The following is a 27,109-nucleotide window of genomic DNA, read 5'->3' on the forward strand; positions in this document are numbered from 1 at the left end:
CCCACTCATGCTCACCCTGTAGCATTGGGTGAAGCAGTGGGAAGGCACTTCCTAGATGCTAATCCCAGGCTGCTTATCAGCAGTGAGTAGTACTTGCTGTTCACCCTGGCCTGTTAGACACCCACTGCAGAGAAAGTAAAGGACCACCTGTCTGGCTGAGCCTCCCCCCCCCCCCTGGTTTGGTGAGGTCCCCAGGCCATTGCTGGCTCAGCAGCGGGGGCCTTCTCTGCTCTTTGTTCCTGGAACTTGGTAGAGTGTCTGTTTTTGCTCAGCGGTTGCATCAGAAAGGACAAGTTCTGCCTGCCCTGCCTTGTGACTTTCCCGGGTCTGTCTCCAAGCCTTCTCCAGCCTGACCCGAGAGAATTTCCATCAGCCCTAGGGGCCAGTGGCCACAGCCCTCACTGGCTCTCTTGAGGCCTGGACAGCCCAGACAAAGCAGTAGCTCCCACTGTTATGGCCCAGAAAAACACTTGGTCAGGAGCCAAGGCTCTTGACAGCTGAGCAGTATGTCCCCTTGCTGACTCCTGAGACACTCTGTCCCCTGGCTGTACAAAGCACCATTTCTGGGAAGGCCAGTGAGCAGCTTTTCAGAGCTCACTGTGGTTCTGGCCACCCTGCCACCCCACCGTAGACACCAGTCTGAGGGTCTGAGGCTGGAGAGCAGAAAACATCTCTATCTTTCCTCATCCCGAGGCCCCTGGCTCTGTTCCCCAGGACGCTCATCTGCCTTTCCTTAGCACCTCTTCATAGACTTTCTTCCAGCATCCAGAGGCTCCAGATCAAAGCTGAAGAAGCACACAAAGTTATCTTCCTAGGACCCTTTGGCCTTCACAGTCCAAAGCCACTCAGGGCCCAAGCCCTGCAGTCTAACAGATGTCCCTCTAGGGTAAACTTAGATCCTGCGACTGGGGACTTTCTAGCCTTTTCCTTCCTCGTGCTAGTGCTGACTCAAACATCCTGGCAGTCTCCTGCCAGCCCACACTAGACACACTAGTACTGCCCGGGAGTGAATTTTAGAGAAAGACTTGAGGGATCAAGCCAGCCTATGAAAGAAAACAGGTAAAAGCTAATCCTGGATTAACTGGAGGCTGGGCCAGGGCTGAGACTGGGCCCACCTCCAAGGTCAGAAATGGGGGAGGAGCAAGGGGAGGGACTGGGCCCTGGGTGGAAGGCACAGACTGGATTTGTTTGGAAGGGTGGAGCATGGGGTTGAATATTTTCTGGGTAGGTAAGAGTTAAATCCTTCTGGGCCTCAGTCACTGGTCTTTCTCCCCTCCTGAACTTTCTCCTCTCCAGCCCTGGAGCCATCGAGCTGAGCCAGCTGAGTCCTGCAGTATTCCCCATGGCCTGCCTGAGTCCCTCACAACTCAAGAAGGTAGGGGCCCGTGGTTTGGAGGGTGCAGACCTCTAGTGACCTTTGAACTACCTCTGACATTTCACAAAGGAGAGAAAGATCCCTGCATATCAACCCTAATTTCTGCGAACAAAGCCCAAGAGGGCCAGGTCACAACACCACCTCCCCAGGTGCCATCTCCCCGGTCAGATACAGTGGGGGTTGGGGCTAGGAGGTAGAGAAACCACAATTCAGATTATCTAATCCAGCTAGCCCCAGGGGCCTGTTGATGAAGGCCTGGATAGGGCAGGCCAGTAGCTAGGTCAGCTCATTATGAAAGCCTACCATACAGGGGGTGGACTACGCACACTTTAAGTTAACCACCCCCAATCTCATATGCCAGGACTGTTAATGTATTAGATCTAGCCGAGGATCTTTGTTTCAAAGTCCCTCCTGGAGCTGTGGTTGGGGCTTAGCAGTTGAGTGCTTGCTTTAGGCTCCAAGATTTGATCCCAACACTCACAACACATACAGAAACACACACCACCACCACACACACCCCACACACACACACATACCACACACACCATATGCATACCACATACACATCAAAACACATACACAAACACATCACACATATCACCACACATAAACACGGCACACTCCACAATACATAAACACACACATACAAACAGACTACACACACACCAACACACATACATATACCACTATTACCACCACCACACACACCACACATCATGCATACACAGACACTCACACCACACACACACACACCATACTCACACACACATCCCATACAAATGCACACACACATACCGCACACACTCACATACAAACACATACATATGCATGCACACACCACACACACACACTCACACACAAATGCACCCATGTGCACATACACACAGAGACACATACATAAAAGCACACACATACCACACAGACAAACACTCATCACCCAACCCACACGCACTCACACAGACCTACTCTCTTTTGACAGCTGCCACTGCTGCCACAGTTCCCAAATTTGTCTGTGACTAAATATGTAGTGGAAGTCTGTCTGTCTTTTCCTTCTGTCTCACAGGCTATCTTTTGAGGGACAAAGCCCCATGTCAGTATTTTTTTGTACAGTTTGTGCTGAACTTTTGTTCAGTTTTTATGATTTCAAGCATGGAGGGCCTCCCTGTGTTAACCCTGAGTGATGGTTTGTTGCTCTGGCCTAGAACTCAGTCTGTAGAGCAGACTGCCCTTCAGCTCACAGAGCTCTGTCTGCCTCTGCTTCCTAAGTGCTGGGGTTAAAGGCATGGGCCACCATGCCTGGCCACGCTTACATCCTTGCTTTCTGTCCCTTACTGTGTTGGTTCTGTTTGTTTTCAGTGCTGGGAACAGGAGCCAGTCCTTGTACATGCTAGCAAGCAGTCAGCTTCTGAGAGGCGACCCAGTCACACACGTAATGTGCCTCAGCACCTTAGGCTAGCCTCAGAATAAAGAGACTTGGGGCAAAGTCAGAATCAGGCATCTGTGTTCACAGCCCCTAGCCTTCCCCACACTCACTCAGGAGAAAGAAAGCCAGCAAGGTCCTGCGACTGGGGACTTTCTAGCCTTGTCCTTCCTAGTGCTGGTGCTGACTCAAGCGTCCTGGCAGTCCCCTGCCGGCCCACACTGAGTAACACAATGGAAATAAAATTTCCAATGCATGGGTTTGGGGTTACAGGACAAGCCATAGCATGGGCAAATTCACTCTCCCTTCTGTCTGCTCCCCTGGCTATCCTCCCCTCACCCTGTGCTCCAGCCCTTCCCAATTTCCCAGTCGTCCAGTGCCCACAGGCTTTGTACTTCCTGTTCTCTGTCTTTAATGCTCTTTCCTATCTCTTTGCTTCCCAATGTTCTGCTCTTCCTTTAACCCCACTTCCTCCAAGCTGCCCATTGACCCCTTCACCTCGTAGATTCTTTGCCTTTAATTCTCAAAACCCTGCCCTTGTCTCCCTGTAAGTCAGTGTGATGTGGGATGGTATGTTTGTCTGATGGTAAGGGATGCATGGGTCTCCTTCACTGGACTATAAATTGTGTGAGTGTGGAGGGTGGCTGGTTCATAATCACATGTCCATCTGCTGAAGCTGTCTCGTACTCGCAATGCTTAGTCGGGATTGGAATAGCCTCCAAAGCCAGCATTAGAAGGCTGAGGCAGGAGGATCTTGAGTTTGAGGCCTCCCTGTCTTCAAACAAATAAAAACAAAACAAGGGAGTTAGGCGGGGTCGGTGGTTAAGAGTGCTTCTGCAAGCATGAAGATCAGAGTTCAAATCTCAGCACCCACTCCATGAGCTGCACACACCTGCAGCTCAGATCGCCAGGGCTCACAGGCTGCCAGTCTAATGAAGAAAACAGCCTAGGTTCAAGGAGAGCCTCAGAAATAGAAAGTGGAAGAGGGGCACCGTATGTCCTCTCCTGATGCCCCTGCACATGCGCACCTGCAGTTCTCACACATGTTCTACACTCACACCTGCACTTTAACACACAAATGAGCAAATGTTTCCGTATGTCCCAAACCCATTGGAGGGCAAGAGCAGAGGCAGCTGCCACTTCCCCTTCCTCGATAAGATGCAAGCAGCCAGTACTGACGGCTCCTCACTAAGCACTGGATGCCCATGTCCAGGGTGGGGGGCAGAGCCATGAGCAGGACACTTGATCTTGGTTCGAGTTTGTGGTCCAACATGGATATAAGGAATGAGCGAGGGCGGAAGGAGCCTGAGTCTTGTCCCTGCTGCAGTTCCAGGAGGACGGGTTTCTGCTGTTGGAAGGATTCTTCACAGCGGATGAGTGTGTGGCCATGCAGCAGAGGATCGGTGAGATTGTAGCTGAGATGGATGTCCCTCTGCACTGCCGGACAGAATTTTCCACCCAGGAAGATGAGCAACTTCAAACCCAGGCAGGTACCTGGGGCGCTGAGGGTGGGCGTCTGGTTTTGGTGGGTGCTCAGTCTTAGGCAGCAGTCTGGACTGGACGGGAGGACCCTAAGGCCACACACAGACTTCTGACAAGGGATCAGACCTCAGCCATCTGTATGCCGGGTACCAGGCTAAAGAGCTGTGCTGTATTCCTCCACACTATGAATTTATAAGGTGGCTATTATTATTCTCGCTTGGCAATGGGAAAAGCGGGGCTTTTCTCTGGGTAATATTGTGCTGCTCCAACCACACAGTTTGTAACTGATAGAGACTTGAATCCACCTCTCTGATATCAAATGATGCTGGTCGTTGACCTGCTGCAGTTTCTCAAATTCTCTGGTCACAAAGAACTCTCTGTGACCAGAGTGAGCCCTGTGATAGGCCACTCTTGGGTGAGTCATCTCCCAACCAGACTAGGAAGGCCTCTTGCTTCCTCAGACTCAACACAGTTTGGCAGGATAGGTGGTTCTTCCAACCAGTTCCCTTAACCCTTCTTAGTCTGAATTTTTTAGTGGTTCAGGCAACAGGGCTCACCTTATACTGATGCCAAGGGGCTTCTGCCATCTGGTGGACATAAATAGAATTACAGCAGCCAGAAACTGCTTTCTCCCAGAGAGGGGAGGAGGAAGGATGGAGGCTTCAGAAGAAGACACATAACAGACTGAGAATTTTTCCAACTAGCAGGACAGACACACTCTAAGGAATGAGGGGGCCGAACCCTGTCCCTCTCCCTAGTTACTTACCGAGAAGACTCTAACAGTCCGGTGGTTGCAGAGGTAGGAATGTTGAAAGAAGAAAGGGTGATGTTAGAGATATGGCTCATTGGTTGAGCATACTGGCTGCACTTCCAGAGGACCAAGGTTCAATTCCCAGCTCCCAGTTCCCACATGGTAGCTCATGTACTTCCAGTTCCAGGGGCCCAATACTCATACAGATATACACGTGGGCAAAACACCAATGCACACAACACAGGACACAGAGGCAGGTGAATCTCAGTGAGTTCTAGGCTGGTCACTCTACAAGGTGAGTTCTAGGATAGCCAGATACAGAGGAATTGTGTTGAAAAAAAAAATCAAAAACAAATGAAGAAGAGGAGGAGGAAGAAGAAGAAGTGGAGATGGTGGTGTGGTTTGGGGTGCTGGAATTGAACCTGGGTTCTTTTTTTTTTTTTTTTTCTTTCCTTTTTTTTTTTTTTTTGGTTTTTCTTTTTTTTTTTTTTTTAAAGACTTATTTATTTATTATATGTAAGTACACTGTAGCTGTCTTCAGACACTCCAGAAGAGGGCGTCAGATCTTGTTACAGATGGTTGTGAGCCACCATGTGGTTGCTGGGATTTGAACTCCTGACCTTCGGAAGAGCAGTCGGGTGCTCTTACCCACTGAGCCATCTCACCAGCCCTTTTTTGGTTGTTTCGAGACAGGGTTTCTCTGTAGAGCCCTGGCTATCCTGGAACTCACTCTGTAGACCAGGCTGGCCTCGAACCAGAAATCTGCCTGCCTCTGCCTCCCGAGTGCTGGGATTAAAGGCATGTGCCACCATGCCCGGCTTGAACCTGGGTTCTTAAAAGAGCTCACTGAGCCATCTTCCCAGCCCTAAGAAGCAATGACCTTGCACTTAAACTTTGCTCTTTTCCCCGGCAATACAGCTGCAGTGCTGGGCGGAGACAGGGAGAGGCACCTTCTGTAGGAGACACAGCAAGGTTTTGTAATGTATGTATTGCTAGCACTGTTCAGATAGAATATTTGCTTGTTTGTTTTGAGACAGGGTCTTATTTTATAGCCTTGTTTGTCCTGGAACTTGCTGTGTAGCCCAGGCTGGCCTCAATCACACAGAGATCTGTCGGCCACAATTGTGTCATTTTTAGCTCAGGACTCCACACACCACCTAAGATACTGAATATAAAATAGGCACAACCGCCAGGCGTGGTGGCACATGCCTTTAATCCCAGCACTTGTGAGGCAGAGGCAGGTGGATTTCTGAGTTCTAGGCCAGCCTGGTCTACAGAGTGAGTTCCAGGACAGCCAGGGCTACACAGAGAAACCCTGTCTTGAGAAAAAAAAAAATAGGCACAACCACCTGCTAATGTAAGTTGGTTTTTTTTTAAGATTTATTTTATTTATTATATGTAAGTACACTGTAGCTGTCTTCAGACACCAGAGGAGGGAATCAGGTCTTGTTACAGATGGTTGTGAGCCACCATGTGGTTGCTGGGGACCTCTGGAAGAGCAGTCAGTGCTCTTTACCACTGAGCCATGTCTCCAGCCCCGTAAGTTTTCTTCATATGTTTAAGGCTAGGTAAAGCTGTTCAACCAGCAGGTGTAACAGTGACTTCTTGCTGTGACAAAACTTGGCCATCAGAAGGAGGATTGGTTTATTGGGCTCCCTGTTTCAGATGGTTCAGTCCATGGTCACTTGGCTTTGCCGCAGAATATTTAATCACAGTGTAAACCCGGAGATTGTGTTGTTTACTGGGGAAAAAACCTATTTCTAGTTGTGATGTCGCTCAGCCCTTAGCACACAGCTTTAATCCCTCTGACTAGAATATAGACACGCCCTTAATACACACCTTTAATCCCCCAAGATGAAGGTATAGTTAGTTTGTAGAAGGAAGTACCCATATTTGAAAGTGATGTCTAATTGAGTAGCAGACAAAGTGATGAATCAGAGAAAGATTAGACAGAGCAGAATATGCACAACTCTCACGAGGACAGGCTGCTTAGGAGCGAGCAGCACAGAGAGAAGAAGGAAGCAGGTTTTTGTTGTTTTTTTGTTTTGTTTTTCGAGACAGGGTTTCTCTGTGTAGCCCTGGCTGTCCTGGAACTCATTCTGTAGACCAGGCTGGCCTGGAACTCAGAAATCTGCCTGCCTCTGCCTCCCAAATGCTGGGATTAAAGGCGTGCGCCACCACCGCTCAGCTGAAGGAGGCAGTTTTGGGATGAAGAGAGAACAAGCCAGACACAGGTGAAGACAGGAGAGCCAGACAGTAAGAAGGAGCTGGAAGATTCGAACCTATTGCCAAAGCTAGTATGAGGTCAAGCAGAGCAATTCAGTCAAAGGCCAAGGGAGGAGCCAGATTGAATCGGTCAGCTTGGCAAGGCGTTAATTCGGCTGAGTTGAGCCAGCCAGAGCTCAGAGAGAACAAGAAAGGCTGATCTTATTCAGCAGCAAGTCTCAGAGGCTCAAAACATCCTAGGCCTAGATCAGATTGCATGGCGGCTAGAGGCTTCTGGGACTAGGCCTAGGTGAGCAGATATAGAGGAGCAAACCTCTGAGATGACAGTTATTTTAGGCGAATAAAAGCTACTTTTATTATGGCTTCATGACCTTGGGCCTGGGGTGAGACAGCGTTGTGGCAGAGGGGTCATGATGAGGCAGAGGTGTTCACCTCACAGCAGCTGGTAAGCAGAGAGGGTGCAGAGGAAGGGTTCTGTGGCAAGACGACCCCTTCCTTCAAAGCCTCAGCCCAGTGACCTACTGCCTCCAAACAGGCCCAAGCTCCCAAGAATGCCCCAGCCGTGAGCTCATCAAAGGACTAATGCAGCAACCAAGTTAGTATCTTCCTATGTAGTGATCACCACAGCTGGGGACCAAGCCTCCAATACGTGACTCTTTTGGGAAGACACTTTTGTGTATACGCTGTAAGAACTGCTTAGATGTATTAAAAGCATTTTGTTCTTGTTGGCCCAGTCAGTAAACTGCTTGCCAAACTAGGATGGAGACTTGAATTCAATCCCCAAGACCCCACTTAAAAACCACTGGGGTGTACCCCTGTAGTCCTACTGCTGGAGACGGGGAGGCAGATGGATTCTTAGGGCTTCCTGGCTGGCTAGCCTAGCCTACTTAGTGAATCTTGGGTCAGTAAGAGACCCTGTTTCAATGAAAGCAGTGTAGATGGCCCTGGAAGAATGTCACCTAAGGTTGTCCTCTGCCCCATACCAGTACATATACAAAAGGCATTATTTTTTTGTGGTGGTGGGGTGTTTCAAGACAGGGTTTTTCTATAGCCCTGGCTGTCCTGGAACTCACTTTGTAGACTAGGCTGGTCTCAAACTCAGAAATCCGCCTGCCTCTGCCTCCCAAGTGCTGGGATTAAAGGCGTGTGCTACCATGCCCGGTTTACAAAAGCCATTCTTGATCTACAAAATTTTCAATTTAGGGGTTAGGGAGATGGTTCAGTGGGTAAGAGCACTGACTACTCTTCTGAAGGTCCTGAGTTCAAATCCCAGCAACCACAAGGTGGCTTACAACCATCTGTAAATGGATCTGATGCCCTCTTCTGCTGTGTCTGAAGACAGCTACGGTGTACTTACATATAATAATAATAAATAAATCTTAAAAAAGAAAACAAAGATTTCAACTTAGATAAATGTATCCTGTCCAAGCTCCATGGTAACTTAAGGAGCATCTGTAAGAAGAGATGTTCAGGAAATTCCAGATTGTGGCTTTAGGCACCTGGAATTCTAGCTGACTGTCTGTACTACAGTGGCCATGTTTGAGAAGCCCCCAGGAGGCATCTGTAGTCCTGTGTGGGTAGGTAGCTCCTGATCCTGCCCTGCTCTGTCACTCAGCTCTTCTCTTGTACCTCCTATGCCCCCTCCATAGGGCAAGACAGACTACTTCTTGAGCAGCGGTGACAAGATCCGATTCTTCTTTGAAAAAGGCGTTTTTGATGAGAAAGGTTTGGGGACATGAGGGTTAGTGGGCTGGGTCAGGGTGGCTAACTCCTGAGGCTGGGAGAAGCTGAGATCAGCTGCCTGATGGAAGCCGGATCCCAGGTCTTCTGCCTTTGTTTGTTTTTTATACCACAGGAAATTTCTTGGTCCCTCCTGAGAAATCTATCAACAAAATTGGCCATGGTAAGCAGGGGCCTGGGAGTGCAGAAAAGCAAGCAGAGTAGCCGAGATCTGAAGAGTTTAGGAGACTTAGGACCAAATGCTACCATAAGATGGCAGTTAGGTGGGTGGTAGTGGTTCTCAGGACACAAAGGCAGACAGATCTCTGAGTTCAAGGCCAGCCTGGTCTATAGAGAGAGTTCCAGGACAACTAGGGCCACATAGAGAAACCCTGTGTCAACAAAACAAAACAAAATAAAAAGATGGTTTTGACCACATGGCTCTGGCCACAGGCTCTCCTCTGCCTCAGTCTTCTGCGTCCCTTGATGTTGATCACTGGTGAGCCCCAGCTGAGAAATGGGTCCACTTGTGTGGCTCCCAAGATGGGCAGTGCAGGCTCTTCTACTTTCTACTGCCTGCTCTGGGAATGATCCCTAGCCACTGGGGTTCTGGCTCCAGGTACTTCCTAGAGTTTCTTGCTCTCTCTTTTTTAAAGGATGTATGTATTTATTTTATGTATATGAGTACACTGTAGCTATAGAGATGGTTGTGAGCCATCATGTGGTTGCTAGGAATTGAACTCAGGACCTCTGCTTGCTCTGGTCCAGCTTGCTCTGGCCCAAAGATTGATTGATTGATTGATTGATTGATTGATTTATATGTAAGTACACTGTAGCTGACTTCAGACACCCCAGAAGAGGGTGTCAGATCCCATTACAGATGGTTGTGAGCCACTATGTGGTTGCTGGGGTTTGAACTCAGGACCTTTAGAAGAGTAGTCAGTGCTCTTAACCCCTGAGCCATCTCTCCAGCCCTCCTTAGACTCTTTTTGTTTGTTTGTTTGTTTTCGTTTTTTCAAGACAGGGTTTCTCTGTGTAGCCCTGACTGTCCTGGAACTCACTTTGTAGACCAGGCTGGCCTTGAACTCAGAAATCCACCTGCCTCTGCCTCCTGAGTGCTGGGATTAAAGGCGTGCACCACCTCGCCTGGCTTAGACTCTTTTTTAAATTAAACATCTATTTAGTCTTCCCCCCCTCCCTGCTCCCTGCGTGTGTGTTGAGAACTGGCTAGAGTGGGAGTGTGTCCGCATGAGTGTGCCGTGGAGTGGGAGTGTGTCCGCATGAGTGTGCCGTGGAGTGGGAGTGTGTCCGCATGAGTGTGCCGTGGAGTGGGAGTGTGTCCGCATGAGTGTGCCGTGGAGTGGGAGTGTGTCCCCATGAGTGTGCTGTGGAGTGGGAGTGTGTCCCCATGAGTGTCCTGTGGAGTGGGAGTGTGTCCGCATGAGTGTGCTGTGGAGGATGTGTGGAGGTCTGAGGACAACCTGGAGGGGACATTTCTTTCTCTGTGATTGTGAACTTGGGTTGTCAGGCTTGGCGGCAGGTACATTTACCCACTGAGTCATCTCACTGGCTCTCTGTTTTGGTTTGCCTTTCTGTTTTTTCTTTGTCTAATCCAGGCTAGCCTGGAACTCACAAACCTACTGCTTCAGCCTCCCTAGTGTGGGGACTATTAGATATTCACCATAATACCTAGTTCATCATTAGCATTTCAAAATATATAATTCAGGGTCATTAAATATGTTCAACTTTTTGTTTTGTAATAGCAGTTGCAGATGCTTATGATAAGGGATCATCTTGGTAGGATCTGGGCTGCTGTCGCACACTCCTTAGCCCACTGTGCCCTAGAGCATCTCTGGGGACACAGCTGTTCTTCTCACCCCACTTTATAGAGAGGAGACTGAGGCTTGCAGGGAGAACTGTCATCTGGGTTCTCACAGCCTCAGTGACAGTCCTGAGATTGCTATAAGAGACAGTCCTTCTGACTCTATGAGGTATGGGGAGTCAGGGCTGGAATGAGTTTTCCAGGTGCCCAGATGGTCCCGAATAAGGACACAGGCAGACCAGAGATATAGCTCAGTTGGTGGAGTGTTTGTATAGTACACATAAAGGCCAGGCTTTAATCCCTAGCATAGTATGAACTATGGTGGACTGTGGCTTCAATGGCAGCACTCAGGGGTTGGAGGCAGGAGGACAGGAAGTTCAAGGTCATCTTCTAGTACAGAGTAAGTTCAAGCTATCCTGGGCAACATGAGACCCTGTTGAAAAAGCATAATAAAAGAAGAAAGGAATAAGGCCCTGGACAGAGTAAGGTCAAGGTGTCTGTGTCCCCTTTACTTAGCTATAAACAAGCATAAAGTTTCAAATATGTGAGAATTCCAAATTGAGGCCTGACTTTAGTGTCCAGGGTGTGGGAGGGATACACAGGTGCTGAGGCTAGCTCATGAACCCATCTCTGGTCCATAGCTCTGCATGCCCATGACCCTGTCTTCAGGAGCATCACACATTCTCCCAAGGTGCAGGTGAGTGGGTGCTGGAGGTGAGGGTGGGGAGGTGTGAGGGGCACATACGAATGGGATCAGGCTGGTGGCATGTGGCTTTCATCTTCTAGGCTTTGGTTAGAAGTCTGGGCCTCCAGATGCCAGTGGTGGTGCAGAGCATGTATATCTTTAAGGTGAGCTCCGCAGCCTTCTCTAACTCAGTTTCCCCCTGTAAGATGGAAGACTGTTCATACACAGCTTTATCTTACAATAGACCAGGAACTGCTGGAGTTGACTAGGTTGTGGGGAGGGCACGTAGGCTGGCCTCTGGCTAAGGTGCTGAGTGCTGCACAGATGCTCAGGAAAACCTGTTTAAAAGAAGCCAAGGGAACCCTGCGCTCCCTGTTCTGCTCTCAGCTCTCAAGGGCCACCTCAGTGCTACCTTGTCAAAGAAACTACCTAAATCTCTATGCTGCCCTCCTAGACTGAGCGCACAGTAGGTACTCAGTCGATGGGTGCTCGTGCAGTGTTGGAGGACCTACAAGACTCAGATCCAGCCCTGTCTGCTCTCCTCTCCTCTCACCACATCCTTGCCCTCTCTTGCAGCAACCTCACTTTGGCGGCGAAGGTGAGCTGAGACTAGGCCCCTGTGCTGTGGGGGCCATCAAAGGCCTCGGGCTGGAGATGGGACATCAGTGGCCATCCGGTGTTTGAAAGGAGGAAAAACACTTCTCTCAGGGTCTGTGGGATGGGCAAGAACCTGACCCAGGAAGGAATAACCACCTTCCATCCCTGCCAGTAGATTGTGGAAGGGTCCCTAGAACCCTTGGCACAGTGCTCCCAATTCCAATGGCAAACTTAGCTGGTTATAACCAGAACCCTCAGTCCTCCCTGAGATATTCTTGTTTTTGTTTGAGAAAGGGTTTCTCTGAGGCCAGCCTGGTCTACAGAGTGAATTCCAGGACAGCTAGGGCTACACAGAGAAACCCTGTCTTGAAAGAACAAAAACCAACCAACCAACCAACCAACCAACCAAGAACAAACAAGCCAGTGTTACTTTTGCCTGAGGTGGTGGCGCACTCCTTTCACCCCAGCACCACAGCACTCCAGGAGACAGAGACATTTATGTATGTATGTATGTATGTATGTATGTATGTATGTATGTATGTATGTATGTATTTATTTATTTATTTATTTATTTATTTATTGGTTTTTCGAGACAGGGTTTCTCTGTATAGCCCTGGCTGTCCTGTCAGAAATCCGCCTGCCTCTGCCTCCCAAGTGCTGGGATTAAAGGCGTGTGCCACCACCGCCCGGCCCGAGACATTTATTTTTGATAACACTGTTTCCCAGATCACTCAGCATGTGATTGCAGATAGAAGGAGTTTCGGGGCTCCACCGTGGGTATTCTGCTCAGATGCCTCTGCTGCCCCACTCACATGGAGCCCTGTGCTTGGCACAAGCTCAGTTCTGACTCCTTGTGACCAGCCTTCCACACAGCACCAAAGGGCCCCTCCCAGGGTAACATTGGGGATTTCAAAGTCCCTATGGATGCTTATAAGAATGAAGGTGATACTTGTTACTGTAGACTGAGCTCCTCTCTCCTGGGGCATCTCCATCCAGCATTGGACTGGCATCATCACAGGGGGCTTTAAACAGTGGATGCAAATGGACAGGGGCTGTGTCTCCTGACTTGTAAGAGAGGATACTAGTGCCTGTGACAAGCCTATAATCCCAGCTTCTCAGGAGTCACTAGCATTGGCAACTTACTGAGAAGACCCTATCTCAAAACAAGGGTAAAGAAGGCTAGGGCTATATGTCAGTGCGAGAACACCTACCTAGCATGCAAATATGGGTGCTGTCAGGGTCTAGTGGCACAAAACTGTAGTCCCAGTATCCAGGAGGATGAAACAGGATTGTGAGTTTCAGGCTAAACTGAGCTACATGGCTAGACCCTGTCACAAAACAAAACAGAGGGAAGAAATGTAGTGGCTTGGTCATTCATAGTTGGTGCCACTGCTCTGCTTATGTTCCCAGCTTATCCTGGGGGTGGGCCGTTGTTGATTCAAACCTGCTTACCCCTGGTTAACGGAGGCTTTAGCAGGGCAGTGGTGGTGTGCGCCTTTAATCCCAGCACTCAGGAGACAAGAGGATGGAGGATTTCTGAGTTCAGGGCAGCCAGAGCTACACAGAGAAAGAAATCCTGTCTCCGAAAAGCAGATAAGAATGATGGTCTCCATGATGTGGCTGGTTAAACTTAGCTACCTTTTTTTTTTAAAGCATTACAAGGTTGGCCTTGTGCTGAGCAACTTTTAAAAAGATTATATATGGGGTTGGAGAGATGGCTCAGCAGTTAAGAGCACCAACTTCTCTTCCAGAGGTCCTGAGTTCAATTCCCAGCAACTACATGGTGGCTCACAACCATCTGTAATGGGATCCGATGCCCTCTCTGGTATGTCTGAAGACAGCTACAGTGTACTTATATAAATAAAATATTTGTTAAGATTATATATGTTTTATGTATATGTGTGCTCTGTCTGCATGTACTTCTGCACACCAGAAGAGGGCATCAGATCCCATTACAGATGATTGTGAGCCACCATGTGGTTTCTGGGAATTGAACTCAGGACCTCTGGGCAGCCTGTGCCTATACCATCAAGTCAAATCTCCAGCTGTCTGTCCTGTACTAGGTAATTTTAGCAGGTCATCCAACTGATCTCTAGCAGGCCTTTGAAGCAGGTTGGAACCACTCTACAGTGAAGAGATGGAAACCTTCAGAGGTGCAGTCTTTGCTTAGAGCTTATAGGCCAGGCAGTGGTGAGACTCTTGACTGGAGATGGATAGGCTAACCCTGGAAGGACATGGAATGAGAGCCTGGCCAGGGTGAGGTGAGGCCTGGCCAAAGGCCTTGTACCTTACTCCTGGGTGGGTCTCCTAGTCTCCCCTCACCAGGATGCTACCTTCCTCTACACGGAGCCCCTAGGCCGAGTGTTGGGCCTGTGGATTGCGATGGAGGATGCCATGCTGGAGAACGGTTGCCTCTGGTTCATCCCTGGCTCCCATACCCGTGAGGACACTATTTATGCCTTTCCACCCATCTCCAGGGAGAGGGACATACACAAAGAGTGAATAAAGGCTCCATGTTGGTCCACAGGTGGGGTGTCAAGAAGGATGATTCGAGCCCCTTCAGACTCTGGGCCTGGCACCAGCTTCCTCGGGTCAGATCCAGCCTGGGCTAGCAACCTCTTTGTGCCTTTGCCAGTGAGGAGAGGTAGGTGAGGTGCAGGTGGCCATGCATAGTGTTCTATATTTGCCCCACTCCCTGCATACAAAGGCTCCCCGTGGTGCCTGCCATCTGAGGGCCTTGAAATTGGAGAATGGTTGGTGGTGGCACAGTATGGGGCTTGGATGTCAGCAGAGGTGTGCTTCCAGTAGGTTTTTTAAGGTCAGACTAAAGTTCTTGACGGACCATTTCTTGAAGTAGACGTTTGCCCCTTTGACCCTTAGTGTTCCCAGGTAGAAGGCAATCAATGCAGGTTGATTACAGGGAACGTATGAGGTGCAGTGTTCCTTGTGTGTTGGCAGGTAGTGCCTGGTTTTCCTTATGGTAAGGGGATACTTGATGCCAACTCAGTCTATCTAGGGAAGGGGAGCCCCCCACCCCCAGCTTTTGAGGCATGGTTTCCCGCCTGCCTCTGCCTTCCAAGTGCTGGGATTGATTAAGGACTTGCCCTGCCACACCTGGCCTGCAAAGGCCCTTCATAACGCTTCCCACGGCAGGTCACTGTGGAAAAGACTTGACATCACAGGAACCTCTAACAGCATGGCCTCAGCTCCGGGAGGGAGCACGAGTGACAGCCCGAGTTCCTAAGGATAGGAACGGACACTTCTCCCTTTGCGGAAGGAGGGCTATGTTCCTTATTCCCTTGGGAAGAAGACTGGTTGCTACGGGGTTGGTGGGGACTTGCTGGTAACTGTGTGGTGTTCCCCAAGGGGGTCTGGTTCTGATCCATGGAGAAGTGGTGCATAAGAGTGAGCAGAACCATTCCGACCACTCCCGCCAGGCCTACACTGTCCACCTCATGGAGGCTGCCGGCACTGTCTGGAGCCCAGGGAATTGGTAGGTACCAAGGTTGGTATGTGCCCCAGAGAGCCTCCCAAGAAGACCCTTTAGGCTAGGCACAGTGAGGCAGAGGCAGGCAGATTTCTGAGTTCGAGGCCAGCCTGGTCTACAGAGTGAGTTTCAGAACTGCCAGGGATACACAGAGAAGCCCTGTCTCTAACAAACAAACAAACAAACAAACACACACACAAAGAAGAAGAAAATCACAAATTAGATATCTTTTTTTTTTCTTTTTTTTTTTTCAAAGATTTATTTATTATTATATGTAAGTACACTGTAGCTGTCTTCAGACACACCAGAAGAGGGAGTCAGTTCTTGTTACGGATGGTTGTGAGCCACCATGTGGTTGCTGGGATTTGAACTCTGGACCTTTGGAAGAGCAGTCGGGTGCTCTTACCCACTGAGCCATCTCGCCATCCCCCAAATTAGATATCTTGATGGTGAAGATCAAACTTGCTCCAAGGAACTTGATTAGCTAATCAGCAGGAAGTAATTTAATGATAAGGTCACCCATTTTCCCCTATTTTTTTCCTCCTATGTAGTGTTAGGGGGTTAGGGTGGACATGGGTGGAAGAAAGAACTCACAAAGTAGCCAAAGTCCAGCTGCAGCACCTTTTGCACTCTCTCCAGGCTCCAGCCCACGCCCGAGCTGCCCTTCCCACCACTCTACAGCTAAAGGCCCTGGCAGGACAGGGCAGGTCCCCAAGGGATGCTGACAACACCAGGCTATCTGGCTGCAACTCAAGGGCACGTCTTCCTCTATGGGCTTTCTTTCTGATGGTGTCTGTGACCTTGGTCCAGCAGACAGGGAGCCAAGAAGTAAAAATGAGGGCAGGAGCCCAGGCTGCACAAGGGTCTTCTTCCAAAATTTTCTCTCTATATACCTTTCTGTCCCAACCCAGCTTTCTGAAGTGGCTGCTTAACCATGCAAGGATTGTGTTTGAGTCTCACTTTTCTCTTGGATGGATGTTACTGTGTAAGGCACTGAATAAAAACGACTTAAAATATATTTTATATGTACGGGTACTTTGTATATATGTCTGCACCACATGTTTGCAGTGCCTGTGAAGGTCAGAAGAGGGCTTTGGATCCCCTAGAGCTGGAGTTGCAGGTGGTGTGAGCTGCCTGGTGCCTGCTGGGAACTGAGCACTTGTCTGTAAGAGCAGCCAGTGTTCTTAACTGCTGAGGCCTCTTTGGCTCACAAAATGACTTTCTCTATCCATCATTCTCTCACTAAAGCCCTGCAGAAAGCCATCAAGGGCACTCCACTGTGCTTGGTGTGGTGACACATAACAATAGTGAGCAACGTTCTGTTGAACTCACCGCTCAGCTTTATCTCCCAGTCCTTACAAGGAAAGGGTCTCTGCAATGTGTATGCATCCAGGACTAGAGACCAGCAAAGGACAAGTGACCTGCTCAGGTCACACAAATACCCAGTCCCCTCCAGGCCTGAGTGTCTAACCTCCAACCTCTTTCTCCTCTTTAGGAAAGGAGAAAGAACCCTGGAGCTAGGAATCCAGGCTCTGGTCTTTCTGGGTCTGGATCTCAGGCCAGGGCCTTCCTTTCTTAGGGCCTTGTCATACTGTTTAACAAAGTCAATGAAGGCCTGCCGGTCACCTCCCTCTCTCCCTCCTTTCTTACTGACTTAGGAGACCTAGCACAGATCTGTGTCCCCATTTGTTGGTCAACCACTTCTATAGCCCAGGTCTAGCCCTCTACCAACTGTAAAGCCCAGCAGAGTGTTTTACAGGGAGCTGATGGGCAACTTTCTCCTACATTGGGCCACCTCCTTTCAAACAGAGAGGGGAGCCTGTGAAGATAGGGCTTGTTACTTTCCTGCTGTTATCTTCTCAGGATGGCAACTGTTCATTTGTCTAGTCAATGTCTACCAAGTTCTTGCCCCGGGCCAGGCTCTGTGTGAACCCTGGGAGATGTGGAGACTCAGGCATGGGACTAGACAGCTTGCACCCACACCTACATGGAACTGTTACAAATTCTCCAGAAAGTCCCCAGCCTTTATGGATCTGTACTCTGCACCAGAAGAGATTAATACAGGTTTGGACAGGTCTGGATTGTGAGGATTGTTGGGTTCATCCTAACTATTTTTGACTCCTCTCTGGGTAGCAGAGGCAGGGTGGGGCCAGCTTTCTTCAGCCTTTCTATGGACACAAGCTGACCTATGGCCTCCCTTCTGTTCTTCCTAGGCAAAGCAGGCAACACTTGGTGCATTCAGTTCTTTCCCTCTTGGGCTTTTCCTCTGAGTGAGGCCACGAGAGGAAAGGTCACTCTGGCTTCCAAGTACGCTCAGCTATCTTCCTCCTATCTTGGCTAGCTTTTTGCTGAGACAAGATTACTCTTGGGTAATAATGACACTTTCTCATACTGACCCATCATGGGTGGGTCACAGTGTGAACACTTAAAATTATTATTATTATTAGCATATGTGGGTGTGACACCTGTGGAGGTGTGCATGAGCCGATATGCCCATGTGGATGTTGAAAGACCAAGCCTGTAGTCTCAGGTCTCTCCTTTCACCTTTGTGTGAGTTCTAGGTACTGATCTCAGGTCCTCAGCCTTGTTTTGCAAGTACTTTTACCCACTGAGCCATCTCACTGACACCCAGGCTGAATACTTTAGACACTTTACACATTTCCTCTCAATAGACTTCCAGTATCCAGTCAGGCTGACATTATTCTCATCTTACAGATAGAACAATTGAGGCTTAGACTCTTTTTTGAGACAGGGTTTCTCTGTGTAGCCCTGGCTATCCTGGAACTCACTCTGTAGACCAGGCTGTCCTCAAACTCAGAAATCTTCCTGCCTCTGCCTCCCAAGTGCTGGGATTAAAGGCGTGCACCACCACTGCCAGATGAGGCTTAGACTTTCTTAAGGCCACACAGTTAATCTGTATGGCCAAGGATTCTAACCAGATTTGTCTGACATGAACACCTAAGCATTATGCTTTCTGTTGATGCCTGCAGGGTGTACTCTAGCCATGCTCTACCCAGATTTTAAAATGGGGGCTCTGCAGCATATTCAAGTTCCTTGAATTGGTGTATGCCTTTAAGCCTTTTTTTTTTTTTTTTTTTGTATTTTAAATATCAGCAAAAATAAAACCAGGAGAGCTTTGCTTCTTTATTTTAAGTCTGAAACAACTTTCTGGCTTCATCTTCCTGGATGAAGCAAAATCTGCTTTCCATCTCTTGATTCTTGGTGTCCAGGTGGCTAGCTGCTGTGGGGACCATTCATTCTATTTCCCTGTTTCCCCATCACAGCTGCTACTGGTACTAGGCCATCAGCAATATCAGTAGGTAGAGAGGCAACAGGAGATTGTCTATCTGAGTAGTGTACGCTTCCAGAAGGGATACAGTGCTGATGGACCCCAAAATCCAGGCATAACTGTAGTTCAGGTCTACTCCACTGTCAAAGATTAAGATTAGAGCTACAGAGATGATTTGTGCAAATATAGATGTCATAGTCCCCTCGAAGGTTTTCTTAGTTCCAGGCCAGCGGATCTCTCCCATGGTGCTGCCAAATATGGAGGCCACAGTATCACCCACACCCACAGCCAAGACCCCAGCATAGGGGACCAGGGCTCTTGCTCCTTCCAGGCTGTCCTTCTGTGTACAGGGTCTGGGGATCAGCCAAATAGGAAGAGACATGCCCAGAAGCAGGTAGATGTGTGTTAGGATAAGGGGTCCACTGTCTCGTTCATCCAGGAAGAGGGACAGAAGGCTTCGCAGAGTGTGACCCAAGGGCTTTATTCGGAAATAGCGCACATACTCCAGGAAGATGAAGACTGCCAGGCACACAGTGGCGGCCACATACAGCAGTGGCCGGTCAAAGATGATGCCCGGGATATAAGTGGCTACCACAATGAAGTGGAAATACTTTCTTGTAATGGTAGGCGCCCTGTGCTTCTTGGACTCAGAAGACGACCGCTTAGCATTCTGGTACAGCACCACCAGGCAGGCCACAGAGGCCAGCAAAGACCAATAGGCAAGGAGGTAGATGCGAGTTTCAGTGTAGAAGAGGAACTGAAGAAGCCAAAGCAGGGGGTTCCTACGAATGAGCCAGTGCAGCCAGGGCAGAACCACACCAAGGCCCAGCACACAGGTCATGAGGTGGAAGAAGATGGAAGAGGCCCAGGTGCCTGAATCCATGAAGACAAAGAGGGTGCTGAAAAAGACACCCATGAGCACCATCCCTACCACCACCACCAACAGGAAGAAGTCCACTGGGTCCCCCTGGCTTTCAGTCAGAGAGCGCTTGATGAGTTGGTTAAGGACGAAGCTAATGCCACCCAATACCAGCAGTGCCTCCCCAGGAGTGAAGCATCGGGGCAGCAGGTACAGCAGGATCATGTTGAGATAAACAAATATTAGCAGGACTTCCAGGACCTCGATCACCTCGCCTACACTGAGCGAGTGCCTCATAATATAAATGATAACGCCTCCAGCCAAACCAGAGATGGCACAAGTATTGGTGGGCACCGGGCGAGTAATGCCCAGTGCCAACACGGAGGAGAAGAGGGCCACTGCCATGCCAGTAGCTGCAACCACAATGCCGAAGCGCTCGAAGTATGGGTTCCCTGCAGTCTGGCAGCGCTCCTTCATGACTAGCCCAAGCAAAGGCATGACCATGGAGGCCGGCAGTAAGCCGCTGTTCGCGGACATCCGGAACTGGAAAACGGCATTGCCCTGCTGGAGCAGCCGGTCCCACTTGTACTGGACGTAGAAGGCCTGCACCGCGAGGGCCACCGCGCACCAGGAGTATCGGTCCCACACTGCAGCGTGGATGCTCAACACCACGGCGAACACCACTGCAGCCTCCGCCAGCACCGACCCGCTCAGCGCAGCCCCAGACTCCTGGGGAGGGCACTGTCGGGTCATGTCTCTAGGTCTGGCGCTCTTGGGAGAAGAAGTTTGGTGACTAGGGACGCCTTGGCCTCTGGGGCCCTCAACCCGCCAAGCAGAGGGGCAGCAATTTCACCCAGCCAGCAACCTTCTCCAGCTTCCAAAAGGGTGTTCCACCACGGGCCACTCTGAGGCCTGGGAGCCGGCGCCCAGTCACCCGCCTCCGCTGTCAACCTACGGTGTAGCAGATGTTTGCCCTCTTCACCGCTCACAGTCTCCACCGCCTCCACCGCGGACTCCCCTCGCACCAGGGCAGCGCCATCTTGACAGCCCCATCTTGACCACGCCCACCATCACGTGGCGGAAGCCCACGCCCCCAGGCTGGAGGATCCCAGTCACGTGGGTACGGCGCATGGGGGCGGGGCTGGGCCGCGCGCGCGAAGATGGCGGCTGCCGCTGGTGGGCCGTGTGTGAGGTGCGGAGTGGGGCGCGGCAGGGGGTGGCCGTGAAGCGCGGGCTGGGAGCTGGGCGGGAGTTGGGACCGGGGCTCAGCCGCAGTGGCAGAGACGAGCCCCGGCTGGGTGGACGGACACTTGCCGGGGAGGCGGTTAGGTCCAAACCGTTCCCGCTCGCGGGGCTGAGGACACTTTTGGAGCGGGCCTGCCGCTCTCCCTTCTCTCTCCGTGGTCCCTGAGCCTCCGGTAGTCCCCATACACCCACGCTTGCTCCACCACGTTGCCTGTAGGCACTGCGGGACATTTCGGGGTCGCCTGGAAGACCCACCCCACTGCGATCCCTTCCTTGCTGTCCCTGCGCCCTGCTCCCCCTCGGGTGTGCCTTGCCCACGCCGCGATTTCTTCCCGCGGGCATCCTTAGTTCCCGCCTTCTTTTATTTTTGGCTAATGCCGATATTGATGCAATCAGCAGGCATGCCTTCATCTTCCATGCGATTCCGGGTTTTGTGCCAGGCTTCGGACACAAGATGAATTACCCCGAAACAAATATACAGTTCTCACTTAAAAGAGTGCTTTTGTTTGTTTGTTTGTTTGTTTGTTTCTTTTTTGAGGTAAGGTCTCTTGCCTCTCGGGCAGGCCTTGAACTCCTTGTTGTCTTGCCTTTGCCTTCTTGGTGCGGAAATTACAGACATGAATTTCGAGCCCTGCTTGCCTTTAAAGAGCGCTTACTAGCGCCAGACCCTGGGAAAGTGCCGTGCAGGCCTTACCTCATTCATTTCTCACGACTAGGAGAGGCGCCTCCTGTTCCACAGGACTCAGAAGTCCAGTTCATACATAGGCAGTCCCCCCTTGTCAGCCCTCGAGATAATCCCCGTGAGCCTTCAGATGGAAGGCTCTAAAGCCTTAACCAGACCTCTGTATGTATCCACATTATAGATCAGAAAGGGTCTTCACTGCCCTTCCTCCCCTTAAATGTAAACATTCCCTGTCAGTCACCTGGAATTGACTCTGCCAGTTTTATTTGGTCTTGTTTCCTGTGGAAACCTGAAACGCCCAGACAGACATGTAATTATCACACACATTGCTGATCTTTCTCTCCATTAGCCTCTTCACCTTCCAGGGGTAACATTTTCTTTGGAGTTTCCTGTGGATAAAGTGTGGTCCTTGCAAGGGCCGGTTTGTTTCATGCCAGACCTTGTATCCACAGCTATGGATAAATACTTGTATGAAAACTGTAAAAAAATGAATTTTTTCAAAAGGAAAGGAAAGTTTTGGCTTGCCAGCAGGCTTTGAGCTTTCTGTGGAACTTAGCAAACCCATCGTTGAGGGAGGACTTTAACTGACTCTAGGGTTTTCATTTTACTTTTGTTTTGAGGTCCTAGGGGTCAAACCCAGGGCCTCAGGAATGCTAGGCAAGCCCTCTAGTATTGAGTCACAACCTGTGGCCCGGGCGCCTAGCAGTAGGGTTCTAGGTGCTGCCTTGCTCTGTCAGGACAGTGCCTTTTAGTGCTGAAAAGCATGCTTCTTAGCAGTTGGGAGTAGAGGGCTGTATTTGAAAAGCTTGAGACCTGGGGCAAGAAACCGTCCATCCTGGTTTTTGTACCTAGTGCTTTTTTGTGGTTAGTCTTAGAAGTCACCTGACCATTTTGAGCTCCTACTTTTCCAAATGGGAATCCTTTTCATCTTTGTGCACAGGTGAACAGGTAGACAGTGGCAGCGTTAGTTTCTGTGTAGACTATAACTGCCTCTCAGACAGACTGTAGTCATGAGAATAACTCAGGTAGCTCAGGGTTATTTTCCATCCAAAAGTCTTTCAAATGTTTTTTCTTGAACATTTTATTTATTGTTTCCATGTCTATGAGTATTTTTCCTGTCTGTCTGTCTGTCTGTGTATCACCTTTGTGTAGTGCCCTGGATCTGAGTTACAGAAGGTTGTAAGTTACCTTGTGGTGCTGGAAATTGAACCTGGATTCTCTTTGCGAGCAGCCAAGTGTAGCCCCTCCCGCCCCAAAGTTTCACCCAGATGGATGTCTCTAAGGGGGGGATGTTCAGTGTCCAATATGCTTTACTTATTTTTAAATTTTATTTTATTTATGTATGTGCGTGTGCGTCAGCAAGAATTTATGTGCACCAGGTGTGCTTGTGGCCACAGAGGCCAGAAGAAGGTGTTGATTTTCTAGAACTGGAGTTACAGGCAGTTGTGAGCTGCTAAATGTGGGTGCTGGGAACCAAACTCTGGTCCTCTTTTTTTTTTTTTTTTTTTTTTTTTTTTTTTTGGTTTTTCGAGACAGGGTTTCTCTGTGTAGCCCTGGCTGTCCTGGAACTCACTCTATAGACCAGGCTGGCCTGAAACTCAGAAATCCACCTGCCTCTGCCTCCCGAGTGCTGGGATTAAAGGTGTGCACCACCACTGCCTGGCTTCTGGTCCTATTTAATAGCACTCATCTCCCCCGCGCCCGCCTGCCTTTCTTTCTTTCTTTCTTTCTTTCTTTCTTTCTTTCTTTCTTTCTTTCTTTCTTTCTTTCTGCCATGGTGTGTGTGTGTGTCAGAGAATAGCCCCCAAAATTCTGTTCTCTCCTTCCATAGTTTCTGGTTTTTCAAGATTCAAGACAGGGTTTCTGTGGGTAGCGTTGGCTATCTTGGACCTCACTCTGTAGACTGAGCTGGCCTTGAACTCACTGAGATCTGCCTGCCTCTGCCTCACAAGTGCTGGGGTTAACTGTGTGCACCACCACCTCACAGCCTCTCCTTTCATCTTAGTGTGGGTTCAAGGGTTGAGTTCAGGTCTCCAGGCTTGAGTAGGATTAGCAAGTATTTGTGTCCACTGAGCCAAAGCTGGCCCTTTGCCTCTTAGAAATAAAATAAAGTTCTATATTGTTTCCTAGAACTTTAGATTAATGATCTATATGGTTTTTTTAAAATTTATTTATTGTTATATGTAAGTACACTGTAGCTGTCTTCAGACACACCAAAAGAGGGCGGCAGATCTCACTACAGATGGCTGTGAGCCACCATGTGGTTGCTGGGATTTGAACTCAGGACCTTTGGAAGAACAGTCAGCCCCTAACCGCCGCTGAGCCATCTCTCCAGCCCCTGTTTGTTTATTTTTACACCTATGTATTTATTGTATGTATGTTGTTGTGTGTTTGCTAAGGAGTGCATGTGAAGGTCAGGGACAACCTGCCAGAATTTGTTTTTTCCTTTCACTGTGTGGGGGGGTCCTGGAGATTTAATTCTTCAGGCTTAGTGGTAAGCAAATGGGTAACCTTTACCCATTGAGTAATCTTGTTAGTCCATCAAAAAAACAAAAACAAAAACAAAAACAAAATTAGTGTGTGTCGGGCTGGGGAGATGGCTCAGCGGGTAAGAGCACTGACTGCTCTTCCAAAGGTCCTGAGTTCAAATCCCAGCAACCACATGGTGGCTCACAGCCATCCGTAATGAGATTTGACGCCCTCTTCTGGTGTGCCTGAAGATAGCTACCGTGTACTTACATATAATAAATAAACAAATCTTTAAAAAAAAAAAATTAGTGTGTGTCTCTGTGTAAGGGAGCATGAGTGTGATACCATGGCAGGTGACCAGGGGACACATCTAAGTCAGCTGTCTGTGTGCTCTGGGGTTAAGAAAAGCTTGCAAGGCTTTTGCGGCAAGAGCTGCACCACCTTGCAGGCCCAGTCAGTATATTTTTAAGAATCTGACCTTTGAAGCTGCATCCTTGATTTCAGTGCTTTAGGTTCTCTCCTGTGCACGTAGTTCAGATGTGGTCCCCGCAGGATAAAGGCAGGAGCTGTTTCCTTTCTGAGCCTTTCGGTTGGCCTTTGCGAGCAAGCACCAGCCTCGTTCGTTCTGTCTGCACATCCTTCCCTTGCCTGTGGGTGGGAGTCTTTCTTCTTGAGGTAGTTTCTAGCACCCTCTGATTCCGGCATGTCGGTGTGTGTCTCTCTGGGGTCTGTCATTGTGTCAGCCTATAGTGCTTCCTTTTGGCAGATTATGTAATATGCTGTTGTGTGACAGACTTTTCCTGGGGAGATGCAACACATACACCTCTACTCGGCGAGAAGGGGAGCCACATAAGACCAAAGCTCTGAGGGTACCAGTGGTGGGTGTAAGATTACTTACAAGGTCCTGGGATAATGCAGAATCCTCTTCAAAGCCAGGTGTGGTGGCACACGGCTTTAATCCTAGCTCTTAGGAGGCAGAGACAGACGGATCTCTTAAATTCAAGGCAAGCCTGGTCTTCAAAGTAAATTACAGGATAGCCAGGGCTACACAGAGTAACTCTGTATCAAGCAGTTTGATACAGTAGCTGCATCAGCAGAAAGCCCACCTCATCAGGGTGACAACTGAAGGCTGCAGCACAGCTCTTCTCCAGGCACTGTAGCTAGTCAGGGTCTACCCCAGCAACTGTTGGGTAGGGGCCCTCCCTGACAAGTGACCCCTTGTGATCATGGTTTCCTCCTATGCCTTCTAAGCCTCCCTTTCTGATGGAGGGCATGTTGTGCCCAGAGGAACATGCCCTGTAACTGTGCCTTCCCAGCTTGTAAGCAGAATCAAGTTTTAGATCAATTTACAGGGTCTCATCTCCATCATTCACAGACAAGTGCAGGGTGTAGGGACCATTAACACTTAATTCAATAACGATTCTATTCTTCATAATGTACCATTTCCTCTTCCATCCTGCCTCTTGGTGGTTTTTTTTGTTTTGTTTTTTTATTTATTTATTTTATTACATGTAAGTACACTGTAGCTGTCTTCAGACCCTCCAGAAGAGGGAGTCAGATCCGAGATCTGACTCCCTCGGATGTCAACGGATGGTTGTGAGCCACCATGTGGTTGCTGGGATTTGAACTTCGGACCTTCAGAAGAGCAGTCGGGTGCTCTTACCCACTGAGCCATCTCACCAGCCCCCCTCCTGGTGTTTTTAACTTGTTTTTCTGTTCCAAGTAGTTTAGAGTCTAGAAGGGACTTACATCATTCTCCTCTGACAGGCTTTCATTCAGCTCATATTGTAATTAAAATTCATTTTATTTGTATGTATGTATGTATGCATGCATGTATGTATGTGTGTATATATGTGTGTGTTTGCATGTGCCGTAAGCATGTGTATATGGGTATGTGTGTGTGTGTGCATGTGCCGAAAGTGTGTGTATGCATGTGCCATGTGGGTGTGTGTATGTGTATGCATGTGCCGTAAGCACATGTGTGCAGATCAGAGGACAACCTGAGAGAGCTGCTTTGCTTCTCTCCTTTGACCATGTAGGTCTCACAGGTAGAATTGAAGTCCCCAGGTTTAGTGACAAGAGCCATCTCACAGGCCCCTCAGCATGTAATGGTGCATATACTTGTTATGGCCTCTTGCATGGCTGCTACTGTATTAAAGTAATGGCTGGCCACTAGGAACTGGAAGCTTCACTGCCGTCCATATATTTGCTAGTTTGCAGGATGAGTCGTTTTTCTGAGACAGGGTCTCATCTAGCCCAGGGTAGCCTGGGAACTCGCTGTGTAATAGAGGCAGGCTGCTCTTAAATTCCTGATCATTCTGATTCCACCTCCCAAAGCTATAGAGTTATAACTGGAGCCACCAAATCTAGCACATGATGAATTTTTTTTTCTTTTTATTCATGTATTTTATGTATGTGAGTGCCCTATCTTCATGCGTGCCAGAAGAGGGCATCAGATCCCATTACAGAAGGTTGTGAGCCACCATGTGGTTGCTGGGAATTGAACTGAGGACCCCTGTAAGAACAGCCAGTCCTTGACCGCTGAGTTCTCTCTCCACCCTCTGAAAATGAATCTTGATTGCAACTTGAGTATTGTGGTGGCCCAGCTCAGGCATGGCTAGTGTACACCTGCTTGCACTGTGTGTTATCCCGTGACTTTAGGCCAGTTATTAGCCTCTGAGTCCTCTATTTCCTGATACTATAATAATAGTGTCTGCTTCATAGAGGTGTGTGTAGACATGTTCCACCTCAGGTGTGTGGAAGTCAGAAGACAACTTGCAGAATTTGGTTTTACCATGTGGGTTCCAGAGATCAAATTTAGGTCATCGGGTTTAGAAACAAGTTCCTTTCCTGCTGAGCCTTCTTGCTTGTCAAAATCTTGGCTTCTTAAAAATAGATAGATAGATAGATAGATAGATAGATAGATAGATAGATAAAAATTTCACTTTGTGGCTGGGGTGTGGACCAGTGGTGGTTAATGGTGTTGAGACCTTTAGGTAAA

The 27,109-nt window shown here is 49.1% G+C and overlaps 3 protein-coding genes across 11 annotated transcripts in view; 2 read left to right on the top strand and 1 right to left on the bottom strand.

Moving 5' to 3' along the window:
- The first annotated feature begins 636 nt into the window (after nt 1–636).
- On the top strand, nt 637–16,583 carry Phyhd1 (phytanoyl-CoA dioxygenase domain containing 1). 5 transcript variants are annotated; one of them, NM_172267.4, is made up of 12 exons: nt 637–1,059; nt 1,297–1,375; nt 4,123–4,281; nt 8,904–8,979; nt 9,110–9,157; nt 11,437–11,492; nt 11,582–11,644; nt 12,057–12,078; nt 14,389–14,517; nt 14,605–14,721; nt 15,444–15,570; nt 16,204–16,583. In NM_172267.4, the coding sequence occupies exons 1-12, from the start codon at nt 1,046–1,048 to the stop codon at nt 16,247–16,249; spliced, it is 936 nt and encodes a 311-aa protein (NP_758471.1). In that variant the 5' UTR covers nt 637–1,045; the 3' UTR covers nt 16,250–16,583. The 5 variants fall into 5 exon arrangements, with proteins under 5 accessions (NP_758471.1, NP_001239497.1, NP_001268758.1 ...); NM_001281829.1 differs by lacking the exon at nt 637–1,059 and adding an exon at nt 1,155–1,224; NM_001252568.2 differs by lacking the exon at nt 11,582–11,644 and having other exon boundaries at nt 11,437–11,486.
- Nucleotides 16,584–18,662: 2,079 nt separating this feature from the next.
- Dolk (dolichol kinase) lies at nt 18,663–20,788 on the bottom strand. The gene has a single exon (NM_177648.3). The coding sequence runs from the start codon at nt 20,463–20,465 to the stop codon at nt 18,861–18,863; it is 1,605 nt and encodes a 534-aa protein (NP_808316.1). The 5' UTR covers nt 20,466–20,788; the 3' UTR covers nt 18,663–18,860.
- Nucleotides 20,789–20,840: 52 nt separating this feature from the next.
- Nup188 (nucleoporin 188) overlaps nt 20,841–27,109 on the top strand; it is a 57,860-nt gene continuing 51,591 nt past the window's right edge. For 2 of the 5 annotated variants that reach the window (NR_156132.1, NM_198304.3), the window contains exon 1: nt 20,850–20,904. Coding sequence is in view for 1 of the 5 variants with exons in the window: in NM_198304.3 (NP_938046.2) it covers nt 20,873–20,904 (32 nt within the window). In the remaining 4 variants the exon portion in view is untranslated. Of the gene's footprint in view, nt 20,905–27,109 lie in introns of all 5 variants that reach the window. The other 3 variants (XM_030249849.1, XM_006497934.2, XM_030249850.1) reach the window with 3 other exon arrangements.

Source organism: Mus musculus, chromosome 2, assembly GCF_000001635.26.
Source record: "Mus musculus strain C57BL/6J chromosome 2, GRCm38.p6 C57BL/6J".
In the NCBI taxonomy this organism is placed as follows: Eukaryota; Metazoa; Chordata; class Mammalia; order Rodentia; family Muridae; genus Mus; species Mus musculus.